The following is a 14061-nucleotide window of genomic DNA, read 5'->3' as shown; positions in this document are numbered from 1 at the left end:
AAGAGGACGGCAACTACATGAAGCACTGAACTGCAAGATGGAGAGGAACCCACTTTAGAGTTTGGAGAGTGCAGAACAGCTAACTCAGTTGTCTACAGCCTCATACCTGTGCGCTTTTAGGATAAGAAGGCACAGAGTGGCACTTAATCAGACTCTTTAACATCCTATTGACTTTCAGCTGGGAACAGAAATGTGACAAAGAGTATTTTCATTTATTTTGCTTAGTTTTGCTCTCTCTACAAAAGGTAATACAAAAATGTGTCCAGGGTCTTCCCTTATCCTTCTAAACATAATCTAACTCCGGAAAAATGCAGGCGCGTCTGTTCGTAGTACTTGACTGCCCCCTATCGGACACTGTCATGTTTTTATGCTTACGTTACAAAGCAAGCTTTTAAAACATATTTTGAGTTTTGACAAAAATAAAATGAAGCGGAAAAACGCATTGTGAAGATGATCATTCTGTCTGTATTGTGTATCTTACAGACATATGTCTATAACACACCGAAGGGAGCTGCTCAGTTGTTTCTCTGCTTTTGTAAAATGTCCACCAAGGTTGACTGGCATACTTTTCTGTGGTATACATGTATTAGTGGGGCCAACTACCTTTTTGCTCCTATGAATTAAAATGTTGTGTTAGCATCTTTCTTTTCCTTACAATTGTATTGGGTAACTAAGTGTCTGTAAGTTTAGAAAATGAAAATTGAATATATATGAGGTTCTTTAAATTCCCAATAAATAACTAAGAACAAGACTGACAACACACAGGGGAAGTATATAGTTACAATTTTCTGCTATCTGGGTGTCATCCTCCAATATTTTGGGGGGTTTTCTAAGCTTTTCATTTACATAAAGATGTTTTAGTTGAATTAGAATTACATTCCCCTTCCCCTCTTTTCATTCACTCGAATGCCACCTTCAAGCTTATCAGCTCGTTTGTCATTTCTGTCATTATACACAAGTGTAATTACATGTCTATGTATATATGTCCATGCACAAATATATGCAACCTGCTGAGTTCATTTTTTTTGTTAGCAGTGTGTATATGTTTTCAAGGCTGACCACTGTACACTGAACAGTCAATAATCGTCTCATCCCTGAAGAGGCTAAATCTCCTTCCCAAGCAGTGATTAGTTGACATACCACTAGAATGTACCTAATCTTTTTAAAGTTTTCTTTATTTGTAGTAGAACATGGAATTGAGAATGCTAGCCCCAAAGGAAGAACACTCACATATTTTAACTACAGCCATTTAGGTCATATGCAATTTGTATTTTTCTGGCTAAGAAATATATAAGAATACATGCCAGGACAGAGACATTGTTTATTCAAAGTGGACCCCTTAGGTGGTAGGTTGTTAGTAGACCTTTTAAAATCAGAATACTAAATTTGTTTCCCAATCAATGTATTTGAATTAAAAGAACAACACTACTCTTTCTGTCCTTGGTGTATGGGAAAGTACACATTTACACACATAATCCTGGGCTGGAAGCTTTTTAGATTTAGATGAGTTTACTTTTTGATATAGTAGTGGACAGTGAACAGTATGCCTCAATTTCCATTCTTGCATCTCTTCTTTGAGCTCTCCTTTGCTTATTTGGAAGATGCAGTGCTTGGCGTTAGGATTACTCACACCACGGAGAGTCGTGGCCCTATTGCAAGAGCTTTAAATCTAATGAGAAAATGGGTCTGGAGAGACTATTAAAAGGTGTCCTGCTAAGTGATGCAAGGAAAGGTATGCATAAGGCCAGGAGGCTGCTTGAAAGCACTCATTTTAGTCACTGTGGAACAAAGTCCATTAGTCAAGGAGGGGATACTCCACGTGACTTTGAATCTTTTGCAAGCTTCTGTCATTTCAGCAGAGGTAACAGGATGTTGAAGCACACCTTGCCAGATAATATAAGAGGTGATTGCATAAAACCATGAAATCAAAGTTGTTTCTTGAGGTAGCACTTTTCAGCATGTACCACAGAATTTCACTCCATGAAGACAACCAAAATATATTATTTGAGCATTTCAAAAGTAGCCAGAAAAATACAAATATATCCCAAAAGCAATTGAATCACTTCAAAACCTATCACATTCATACTTATCCATAAACCTTTTGGATCTAACCTTTCCTTTATTCATTCTCTATGGAGGAAGCAGGTAAATTTCTCAGCCTGTGAAAATGAACTCTTTTCTATTAGAAAGTAATTTAAAGAATTCTAGACCACTGAATGATCTAGTTACTAAGGCTTTCTAAGTGCTTATCCCCAACTTCTGGATTCATATCTAGATTCTGCCACTTGCAATCACAATGATTTTCTAAAAACTGCTTAAACTTTTTAAACCATAGAATTCACCCTGGTAGGAAAAAAATGATTTTAATGCCAAGCCTCTCCTTGTAGCAATTACTGGGTCATAATCAAGTCCTCTTTCTCCTAGCCTTCCCAGGATGTGTGGTCTACACATGGGGATTTCCCAGGTCATTTTCAGCATCCTCGATGACTTATTTAGTGATTTAGTAATACCACAACTCTAACTAGCTGCACCATTTACCAAGCCATGTTCTATAGGTCTCTCTGCTACTGCTACAGGGACAAATTGATCTCACATGGCAGATAAAATGCAGGCATGCTTAAAAAGTGGTGAGTAAAAATGCAGCAGAAAGAATCAGAAAACTCAATATGAAAATTGAAATAAAAAAAGTAAAATGTATTGTATTGAGGAGGGGAGCAATACCTACTATTGTGAAGGGAATTGCCAGAGTCAAGATTTAGCTAAATCTTTAGAAAAAATTACCTGTTTTGTTTCATTAAACTCAGAAAGAATATAGGTCCTTCATGTTTGCAAAATGAAAAATAAGCATTAAAAATTGTGCCTGAAGAGCCAGGCGAAATGGCTCAATTATGTTTTGAGCACTTGAGCCATGTGTTGCAGGTCACACCTGTAATCCCACTAGGGAAGTAGAGAAAGAACCCCAGGGGTTCACTGGCTATCCCATCTTAGTGAATCTTAGATGCTCTCTTGGGAAGTTGGTGGTCTAGCTTTGGGGAGGGGGGCCTAGCTCCAGGAAGCAGTTTGTAAGCCTGTGTTGGAGGTGGGGTGACCAGTACAGTGTAAGCAGCCACATGCTAACACCAACTACTCTTGCTACCATGCTTTCCCTGTTCTCACAAAGTGTGAGCCGAAGCAAACCTTCCTTTGGTTACTTTTTGTGGGGCACTTGGTAGCAGTGACTGCAGAGTAGCTAACACAGTCCTTTAGACAGGAGTGTGCCCATCCCTCATTGGTCCATGTCTTGCTCTGACCTCACAAGGAGTCATTGTGAGGAATGACTGACACCTGTGCATATAACACACTGCCTAGGCCTGGGTTTTGTCCTTCTAGTACAGAGAGCTGTTGGGTAGTGAGTGATCTGTGGGACTTGGATGGTGGTGACAGTTTTGGACCTGGATATCGGTGAAGTTTTGGACTCGGATGCTGGTGACTTGTTTTACTTGACAGAGTGAGTTTTTCTCTCACTTTGCTGGTTGTGCTTTGGGGGTATTGGTTTTCATTTTTTGTTTTATTTTATGTAATTTATGTTTCTGGTTTTAGATGTTAATTTTTACATTTTTAAAATTTTCTGTGTTAACTATCCTCCATTTTTCTTTCTCTAACTACTCATTTTCTTTGTTTCTTGTTACTTTTTAAAGATTTTTGTTTTAGTAACTATTAAGCATATAAAGTAAAAAACTTCAGTGTAACATTTCTGTATCTGTACATAATGTACTTTGGTAATATTCACCTACTCTATATACTTACCCCCTCCTCTTTCCCCTTCACATCCCTAATCATTCCCTTTTACTATCAGGTCCACTCCCCAACCTGACATCCAAGATTTGAAAAAAATGTCTTTGTGGGACTGGCTTGTTATACACAACATGGTTTCCAGGTCTATGCGTTGTCCCTGAAAAATGACAATTTCACTCTTTTCAGCTGAGTATTTGATTCTTGCCCTTCTGTTTCTGCACAACATTGCTATTCAGTTGGCATATGTTACAGCCCTTACATGACTGGGTGAACCCATCTTCATCATCAAGTATGGTCCTTTTAAGTGCTGTTGAATTTCGTGTGAACTATTAAGTACTCTTCCTAAGAACTGTTGCATCCGTGTTCACCAAGGATGTTGATTATACCTTTTTCTTGTTACCTTATCCACCTGGTTTTGGTACCTGAGTAATACACGCTCCTAGGATGAGTCTGGAAGCATCCTAACCCTTTTCATTTCATGCAATCGTCTGAGAAGCATTGGTATCTTGGTGATATTTTATGTATGCTCTAACAAAGCTTTCCTGAAGATCATTAAGACAAAAAACCTAGCCACTAGAGAGACTTCTTACCTCTAGCCATCCTCAGAATGAAAGTGTACAAGAGTCTGTCTCCAGGAATCCTCAGACTGAATACAATGAGCTCCTGTCTCCTCCCACCCTATATTCCTTTCTCTGCCCAGCCATATCCCTATAGGTCTCCACCTTCCTAGTGCTGAGGTTAAAGGTATGAGCCATCACCAGCTGGCTCTGTTTTTCTTTTAGACTGGATTAATCTCATGTTGTCCAGGGTGGTCTTGAACTTAGAGAAATCCATCTGCCTCTGCCTCCTGAGTGCTGGGGTTGAAGGTGTGAGCCATCAACACCTGGCCTCTATGGCTAACTAGTGGCTTAGCTCTGCACTCTGATCTTCAGAGGTCTGATAGAAATCACCAATGAGTTTGTCTGGTCCTGGAGGTTTTTCTGTTGTTGTTCGTTTTTGTTTTTGTTTTTGTTTTTGTTTTGTTTTTGTTTTGTCAAGAGATTATTTTAAGTTACTATTTCAATTTTGTTGCTTTTCTTTCTGTTTTAAAATTAGTTCTTTGAGAATTTCATACAATATATTTTGGTCATGTTTATCCCTTCCTCCAATTTCTCTCAAATCTTCCATACTCTCTTTCCTACCACCCATATTTGTGTCTTTTTGTTTTGTTTTTCACCATCAAGTACAGTCTCTGTTGTCCTTATACTCTTGGATATATGGCCTTCCACTGAAGTGTGGTAGGTCCCACCTACCAGGGGCCACACCCTTAAAAAGTTTTCTCCCTCTCCCGGAATCTATCAGTTGTCAATAGCTGATCAGGAGTGTGACTTCTTGTCCAACCTCCCCTCTTCATGCTGAGACTTTTGTCTGGAGTGAGCTTAAGCAGGTCACAATGCTGTAAATTCAGATGGGCAACTGCCCTGCTTTGTCCAGAAAACAGTTTGTATTGTCATCCACTGCCTCTGACTCTGACAGTCTTTCAGTTTAGGTGTTTTATATCTTCTCAGTTGAGTTTTGGTAGCTAATGTGTGTCTAGAAGTTTATTCTAGATTATTCCAATTCACTGGAACATTTTAAAAACATTCCCTAGTGATTGTCTAGATGTCTGGATTTCAGTTGTATCTCTGGTAATCGAATGTTATTTTGTCTCCCATATTATTAACTTGTATCTTAAAGTTTTCTATTAGTTTCTTATTTTGTCTCTAATATTGTTAAATTGTATCTTCAATTTTTCTATTAGCTATTTTGGTTAAGATCACATCAATTATATTTATTCTTAAAATAATCAAGTCTTTGTTACATTGGTATTTGTAATTTAGTTTCCATTTCACCAATTTCTGCTCTGGACTTGAGCATTTCTTCTATTTCTTTTGGGTTTGGCTTGTTCTTGTTGTCCTATGACCATGACATGCATCATTAGGTTATTTTGGACATCCATCTTTTTTTTAACCGCAGGAATTTATAGCTATAAATGTTTTTCCTAGATCTGCTTTTAATTAATTTTTATCTTGCATCACTAGTTGGTGTTGGTAAGAGCCTTTATATCAACAAAGAGGAAGAAGTGGGAAATGGCTCAAGGCAACACCCTACAGTACAACTCCTCTGACGAAGAGGCTTTAACAGAGCACTATGAAATCCTAAAGACCCTTGGTCGGGGAGCATTTGGAGAAGTAAAATTGGCTAGCCATCTACTCACCCAGACAAGGGTAGCAGTAAAAGTTCTTCCAAAAGGCACAAAGAATAGCCTCATCAAATCAGAAATTGAAATAATGAAATCTCTAGACCATCCCAATATCATTAAACTTCTGCACATAATCGACACCACAAATACCACGTACATAGTTATGGACTATGCCATAGGCGGAGAGCTGATGGACAGGATTGTGGAGTTTGGCTACCTACAGGAGGAGGAGTCCCGTAAGGTATTTAAACAGATGGTATGTGCCCTTCAGTATTGTCACATGAAAGGGATTGTTCACAGGGATCTAAAGCCTGAAAATATTTTAGTGGACGGCAAAGGAAATATAAAACTCAGTGATTTTGGGCTGGGCACCAAGCTTACCCTGGGGCAGAAGCTAGCACATTTCTGTGGGACCGTTCCTTATTGTGCCCCAGAAGTCTTTAAAGGTGGAAGCTACGATGGCCGAGCAACCGACATCTGGAGTTTGGGGGTTGTACTCTACTTTATGTCTACAGGGTGCCTCCCTTTCAAGGGAACTGCCTTTGTAGGAATAAAGGAGCAGATCTTGGTGGGAAAGTACTCTGTTGAATTCAAGCTGTCGCCAGAGCTTTGGGATCTTATTGCTAAGTTGTTAACTATAAATCCTGGAGAAAGACCAACAATAGATGATGTTGTGGGCTTTCAATGGCTGAAGCATGGCAATGAAGGTTCTCCCAATCCCTTTAGAGAGAACGATGAGGACAGCTACCCAGACCCCACTGTGATGGCCATCATGGGTGTCATGGGTTATAAGCAAGGACAGATCCTGGAAGCTTTACACGAGAAGAAGTTTGATCAAGTGATGGCCACCTACTTGATTCTTAGGCAGCAGTCACCCTGGGAAGACATTACAAAAGATCTTCAGCCCAAGCAGTCTGCTGGAACCTTGAACCTTACAGGCCCTCCCACAACACCTAAAGTGACTATCAAGAGGGGATCTAGTGTCTCTATCCTTTCCACTTCTTCCAGTTTGCACACTCTAACTGAGAGTCCCGAGAATGACAAAAAGGGGAGAACGAGGTACAGTAGGCCTCCCACCCTGAACTGCCCTGACAAGAAAACAGCCCCCATTCACAGAATCTGCCCCCAGTGTGTGCATGAGGCTAATTTCATGAACAGCACCTCGGGGGATTCAGAGAGCACTATTAATACTTCCGATGAAATATGTACCACAGTGTCTTGCCCCCAGTGTGTACATGAGGCTAATTTCTCGAACAGCACCTCGGGGGATTCAGAGAGCACTGTTAACACCTCCGATGAAATATGTACCACAGTGTCCTGCCCCCAGTGTGTACATGAGGCTAATTTCACGAACAGCACCTCGGGGGATTCAGAGAGCACTATTAACACCTCCGATGAAATATGTACCACAGTGTCCTGCCCCCAGTGTGTACATGAGGCTAATTTCACGAACAGCACCTCGGGGGATTCAGAGAGCACTGTTAACAGTTCCGATGAAATATGTACCACAGTGTCTTGCCCCCAGTGTGTACATGAGGCTAATTTCACGAACAGCACCTCGGGGGATTCAGAGAGCACTGTTAACAGTTCCGATGAAATATGTACCACAGTGTCCTGCCCCCAGTGTGTACATGAGGCTAATTTCACGAACAGCACCTCGGGGGATTCAGAGAGCACTGTTAACACCTCCGATGAAATATGTACCACAGTGTCCTGCCCCCAGTGTGTACATGAGGCTAATTTCACGAACAGCACCTCGGGGGATTCAGAGAGCACTATTAACACCTCCGATGAAATATGTACCACAGTGTCCTGCCCCCAGTGTGTACATGAGGCTAATTTCACGAACAGCACCTCGGGGGATTCAGAGAGCACTATTAACACCTCCGATGAAATATGTACCACAGTGTCCTGCCCCCAGTGTGTACATGAGGCTAATTTCACGAACAGCACCTCGGGGGATTCAGAGAGCACTGTTAACACCTCCGATGAAATATGTACCACAGTGTCTTGCCCCCAGTGTGTACATGAGGCTAATTTCACGAACAGCACCTCGGGGGATTCAGAGAGCACTGTTAACACCTCCGATGAAATATGTACCACAGTGTCCTGCCCCCAGTGTGTACATGAGGCTAATTTCACGAACAGCACCTCGGGGGATTCAGAGAGCACTGTTAACAGTTCCGATGAAATATGTACCACAGTGTCTTGCCCCCAGTGTGTACATGAGGCTAATTTCACGAACAGCACCTCGGGGGATTCAGAGAGCACTGTTAACAGTTCCGATGAAATATGTACCACAGTGTCTTGCCCCCAGTGTGTACATGAGGCTAATTTCATGAACAGCACCTCGGGGGATTCAGAGAGCACTGTTAACAGTTCCGATGAAATATGTACCACAGTGTCCTGCCCCCAGTGTGTACATGAGGCTAATTTCACGAACAGCACCTCGGGAGATTCAGAGAGCACTGTTAACAGTTCCGATGAAATATGTACCACAGTGTCTTCAGCACTGGAAACTTATTCCAGTAAGTTATCCTGGAATGTGTCCGAAGCTGGCCCTAACAAATCAAAGAGCAAGGCGTCCTCACAGGATGTTTTATCTCATCACACCACTATGGAGGAAGTTCAGTGCAGAGACATCAACATACAAGGTGAAATTATCGGTTCATCTCTCCCACAAACCTCACCTCAGGAGGACCTCAGAGGACAGCCCCACAGCATGTCTACTGCTGGTCGGAGAGGTGAAAGGAGCAGCTCATCTCTCCTACAAACTGCACCTCAGGAGGACCTCAGAGGACAGCCCCTCAGTGTTGCTACAGCTGCTTCAAAGAACAACATGACCTCACAAGATAGATCAACTCCATTCTCCAGCAAGGAGGCCCAGGATGAGGGTCCGATTGTACAAGAAAAAGACCTCAGCCCATCCTCCCCAGAAATACCTCAGGGACACCTAAGTGGTCGGAGACAGACTGCACCCAGAGCCCCCTTTAGAAAGCGGATTTGGAAGAGCCTACAGAGCAGGATTATAAAAGGCCTGAGAAGTTTATGCTGCTGCATACCAACAGAAAAGAGGGAGCGCCTAGGCTGCAACAAAATCCTGCCTGTGACCTTAGAGGACCATGGAGGGAGCCAAGGTAACAGGTAGGTGGAGAGGCTCCAATGCACTTTTCTATCTAGGCCTTTTTTAAAATCTGGTTCATTTCTTTAAAGAAAAAAAAAACTATTTATTTACTATATGTGTGTGTGGAAGTTAACTTGCAGGAATCAGTTCTGTCTTTATACCATGTGGGTCCTAGGGAATGAATTGAGGTCCCCAGGCTTGGGGTCAAGTGCCTTTACTCACTAAGCTGTTTCCTGGACTAAATGATATGCTTTTAAATAAACAGATTATAGACATGCCCATTTTGGGAGTTCACACCAGAAAGCAAATCCCACAGTATCCTTCCTGAGAAACTTGACCTAGACGCAGATAGATAGCAGAGGATAGTGGCCCGAGGCTGGGCAAGGGTGAGGAGAAGGGTGGGTAAAGAGCACTGGGACAGGCACTCAGGAGGAATCAGACTGAGGGCCCAGTACTGCGCAGGGCCAGCACAGCCAAGCAGAAGACCTGCATGTTCTCCTAAGAGGGCCCTTTTTTGTGTCTGTTTCAAGTGCTGTTGGAGGCACTGTGCTCCCCCAAAGCTGAAACCAGAGAGTGAAGAGCAGCATGCTGAGGATGCACAGGGCCGCTGGAGAGAGCCAGGTAGGAAGTTCAGATGGCTGTGTACCATGGGAAGCTGTGTTCATATCACAGGCTGAAACTAGGAGCAAAGTGTTCCTGTGTCTGCAGATGATGACTGGGGAGGAGGGGGCATGGCACACCCTTCTCACATCACCTGGACCCTGAGGACTGAGAAAGGATTCTGGGAGGCAGGTCTGACAGACTCATGATCCTCCTGACTCTCCCTTGTAGGTAGGTTCATGATGGCTGGTGGTGCCACAATTGTGCCAGTAAAGTGAAGCACTCTGTGGGACCCGAGATCCTTTAAACAAGGATCCATGGAGTGCTGTGATCATTAGGAAAACAGGCCTCAGAGGACCTTCCACGCACAGTGTGATCGTCATTCCAGCTACCTGTCGCCAGGTGTACCATGAGCCATTAGAAGAGAGAGCGGCACCGGAAGCAGAGGAGGACCCCAGAGGGCCTGCCCAGTTTGTATGTGTTCAAGATGAGTATTGCTGACCAGGTTGGAGCCAGACACAGAGGAGGAACGAGTTTGCAGGGAGTGTCCATCTTGTGCTCATTTGGGAAGGTAGAGTGTGTGGGAACAGGTGAGTCCATTAGTTATGGTGCAGCTCTCAGCACCATCCTGAACTACTAGACAGCTTGCTTCCCATCCCCACCAGATCCAGACACCTTCATAACTCACCCCAGCACTATTACTGCTGAACTGCTTGTTGCTTTGCAACCTGAGTCATATGGATGCACTCTTCTCTACTCTGTATCTGGACAGACAGGGACACACACACACACACACACACACACACACACACACACACACACACACACGTTTCTCCCAATGTACCTCGTGCACAGTTGACACTAACGAAGTTCGCTTGAACTGGAGAGGACTCCCATTCCAAGAAAGGTAATTTCATATTTCATGTGATTTCCCTTCTGGAAATGTCTCAAAATTCCTCTAACTGAGCTTGTTCCTGTCTCCACCCCTAATGCAATCACTTACCACCCTGCTCTACTGCTTCGCAGGAGCCACGTGAAGCCAACACATGGCATGGTGCACATTTTCCCCCAGGGCATCCGGTCCTGTGCAAGGGAAGGCCCACCAGCTGTGCTTTGAGTGGAAGCAAGGTGAAGTCTGGAGTGTTTGACAGTTGGATTCAGAGATGGAGCTGGTTCCAAGCGTGATCGTGGATAGAATCTGTTGATGGAAAAACAATGGCAACCCCCGGCCTGACAGTGTGGGTGTTCCTCTGGGTGGCTCATGGTCTCCTGCCATATTTCCACCTCCTAAGATAACTCAGAGACACTTAAAGGGATTTAAGGGGTCAGATTCACACCCCTCCTTAGGCCCACACTGTAGTACACCCCAAACCACACTTTAGTATACCCCAAGACCACACTCTACTACACCCCAAGATACTACTTTCAACAGTATCTCACACAAAGATCCTAGCTGTTTTCTTTCTGACATCCTGTAGGGACATGGCTGGTGCTGAAGCTTTGTGTCTCCAGGCAGCAGGCTGGGAAAGACTTTTGCTGCCTGTATGACCCTATGCTGGGGCTACCAAGGAGACTCCTGGGACTACACTCAGCAAGGGACATTTTCAACTGGATGGTGCTTAGAGCAGGAGATGCCACTCAAGCCCTAACACACTGGATGGAAGGGGGAACACACAGGTGATACTTCTCTGCTCAGGCCATGGGGAAGTTATGATTGGTTACAGGGTGATGGACAAGTGAACATTTGGTCAACTTCACAAAATGCCTTGTTACCAGGTCTCCTTGATGGAAGAGGCTTCTGATTGACAGAGAATTTGGGCCAGAGGCTTACAAGCAGATGGACTAAGAGCAACAAAAGAAAATGTCTACTGATCCAGGTAACACCCAGGCCCTTGTACTAACTCCTTGTTTTGGTGGAACAGTGTCTGAGGCAGCTTGGAGACTTACCTCACTGAGGGTAATGCCTCTCTGTCCTGGCAGGAGCCATGTGAGGGTGAGGTGCTGCTCAAGTCCCCTCCATCTACTCTATGGAGTCAGCTGTTGTTACTGTTTTCTCGGTCACCTAGGCAGGGACACCACTTTTCCATCAGAAGTACTGCCGGCTGCAAGGGACAGACATAGAGAACACTGACAGTAATTTGAGGGCTTTTTAGAGTGGGTCCCCTTTTAGAGAGTGACATCAACCAATACCTAGAGAACTGAACCATGAAGACAGTCTCTAAGGAAAGGTCCTAGATAGTGAGAGCTGATGGACTGATGACTTTATGCCTTGTGTATCCAGGTGAAGATCAGCCATCGAGGATATGCTCAGAGAGCTGGGCATAAGATTGCTCTGCAGAAGTATTACCAAGAAAGACAGGCACCAGACAAAAAGATATACGGCACAAATATCTGAATAAAGAGATTGTTTTCTTGCTACAATAAATTCCTTTGTATATTTGAACCACATGCTCTGGTGTCCTGATTTATATCTATATAAACATTCTGATAGTGAATTGGTCAGCATGTCTGTCTTCTGAATGCACCCTTTCTCCCTGTGGTGAGAGCAACCCTCATTCTCCATGATGTACTTTGGTCTTCATTCTGTGCATTAGATCTCTGCCCTCTTCCTCCTACATACTGCCTAGTCTGCATCCTGGAAACATCTCTCCATCCCGCTATTATCACTAATGGAGAATTTTGTTTTAGGCTCCACATATGAAGTATTTCTCTCTTTTAAGTATAATTTTTCTTACCATAATGTCTTTCAGGTGGACTCAAGTTGACCACAAGTCTCAGTATCCATCTCCCCTTTCTTTTGCTGAGACAAGGTCTGGCTATGTAGCCTCGGTTGACCCACAATTCCTGATACTCCCGTTCAGAATCCTGGGTACTGGGGTGACAGGTTTGTACCTCCTGAATTATAAGGCCTAATCACATTCTTCTTAGACAGACATGTGGTTGTAGGCTAGACACATTGTTAAAGGATTAGGTTTTGATTCATTTTGAAATACTTCCATCTTTCTCTGCAGTTGTCCTATCTCAGCATCATCAAAAAATCCTTATATTTGGGTGTGGAAATGCTCACAAGGGCCCTGACTCCTAATCACAAGGCACTGCCTTTGTGTAGCCTGTAACCTGGTTCCCTCCTCAACTTATGTTTCTGCCCTGCCATTCACATCCTGTTGAGGGGGCAGAGTTTTCTTCAAGGGACAAGGGCCTGTGAACTAGAGACTGAGAGGTTTCCAAAATGACAGAAGTCCTGGCCCCCTGCAACCAAATCACTGTCAGAAGAAACTCAAAAAGCAGCTCACTTCTCTTCCTGTGGAGACACAGACAGCATGGGCCATCTGGCAGGTCTGGTTTTGGTTTCATGAGGGGTCCTGCACTGTGCTGTATCAGTTCACCCCTTGCTGCACACTGGTTAACTCCATAGCCTGGTTGTCAGGAACAGGTCTTGGGTACATGGGGCAGTACAGAGGACTCTTTGGCATCCTGACCTCCTTTCCTTTGTTATGTCCAGAATGTTGAGATGACTGGATCACAGGGCAGACATGATTTCAGACTTTGGGAAATCTCCACACTGTGTCTCAGGATGATTGAATCAATGTTTGCTCTGCCAACAATGTCCAAGGGTGTTTAATTCACACAAAGGCAAATTTTTTTTGTCATTTGATAATATCCAGACTAGTTCATATGGTGACATTTATGACAACTCATTTATCAATGGTTGGCCATATCTCCTGGATGAATGGAGTTTAATTCACAAAGTTCTAACCTATGTCTCTTCCTTGGAGAGTTTTCCCTACTTTTCCAATAGTAATTCCAGAGTATCAGGTCTTACATGAAGGTAGCTGATCCATTTGGAGTTGATTTTTATGCAGGCAGAGAGATAAAGATCTAGTTCACTCTTCCACATCAAATGCCCAGTTATTTATAGCACCATTAGAGGTCTACATAGAAAGTTGCAAGCCAATCTGTGACAAGTAGGGAGACTATATCTATAAATAATTAGATAGATAGATAGATAGATAGATAGACAGACAGATAGATAGATAGACAGATAGATAGATATACAGATAGACAGACAAGTGAAAGAAAATGCAAAAGGTAGATACAGGAATTTTCCCAGGTGCCTGCTCAGAGATGATTCCTTCCAGAGTCAAGGGGAAGACACTATGTCCACCATGGAGTTATCTGAAGGAAAAGAATCTATTTACAACATGCTCTTTTGTCCATTCACTTTATTTATCTAAGACAAAATTCTGTCTATACAGCTTCAGTTCTGTCCTGAACTCTCTGTCCCTTCTTTTTCTGTCCTCTCATAGTTTTAGTAAGGATAGATGTCCAATTCCCGGCACCC

At 43.3% G+C, this 14061-nt stretch overlaps 2 protein-coding genes across 2 annotated transcripts; both read left to right on the top strand.

Moving 5' to 3' along the window:
• Positions 1-3159: 3159 nt before the first annotated feature.
• On the top strand, positions 3160-7166 carry LOC131901630 (sperm motility kinase X-like; the record flags this gene model as incomplete). The annotated part of the gene is made up of 2 exons (XM_059252734.1): positions 3160-3487; positions 5835-7166. A coding segment is annotated over exon 2 (1284 nt), but the record flags the coding sequence as incomplete, so codon positions are not given.
• Positions 7167-8456: 1290 nt separating this feature from the next.
• Positions 8457-10607, top strand: LOC131901633 (sperm motility kinase X-like). Its single transcript, XM_059252735.1, has 3 exons — positions 8457-9139; positions 9650-9740; positions 10108-10607. The coding sequence occupies exons 1-2, from the start codon at positions 8613-8615 to the stop codon at positions 9681-9683; spliced, it is 561 nt and encodes a 186-aa protein (XP_059108718.1). The 5' UTR covers positions 8457-8612; the 3' UTR covers positions 9684-9740; positions 10108-10607.
• The last annotated feature ends 3454 nt before the right edge of the window (positions 10608-14061 follow it).

This window comes from Peromyscus eremicus, unplaced genomic scaffold, assembly GCF_949786415.1.
Source record: "Peromyscus eremicus unplaced genomic scaffold, PerEre_H2_v1 PerEre#2#unplaced_165, whole genome shotgun sequence".
In the NCBI taxonomy this organism is placed as follows: domain Eukaryota; kingdom Metazoa; phylum Chordata; class Mammalia; order Rodentia; family Cricetidae; genus Peromyscus; species Peromyscus eremicus.
This window is presented reverse-complemented; position numbering and strand designations above follow the sequence as displayed.

Excerpts from the sequence above, each read along its gene's own strand:
- LOC131901633 (XM_059252735.1), top strand. The coding sequence starts at position 8,613 with ATGGAGGAAGTTCAGTGCAGAGACATCAACATACAAGGTGAAATTATC. Across the intron at positions 9,140-9,649 it reads GGAGGGAGCCAAGGTAACAG|TGCTGTTGGAGGCACTGTGC; the intron begins GTAGGTGGAGAG and ends GTCTGTTTCAAG.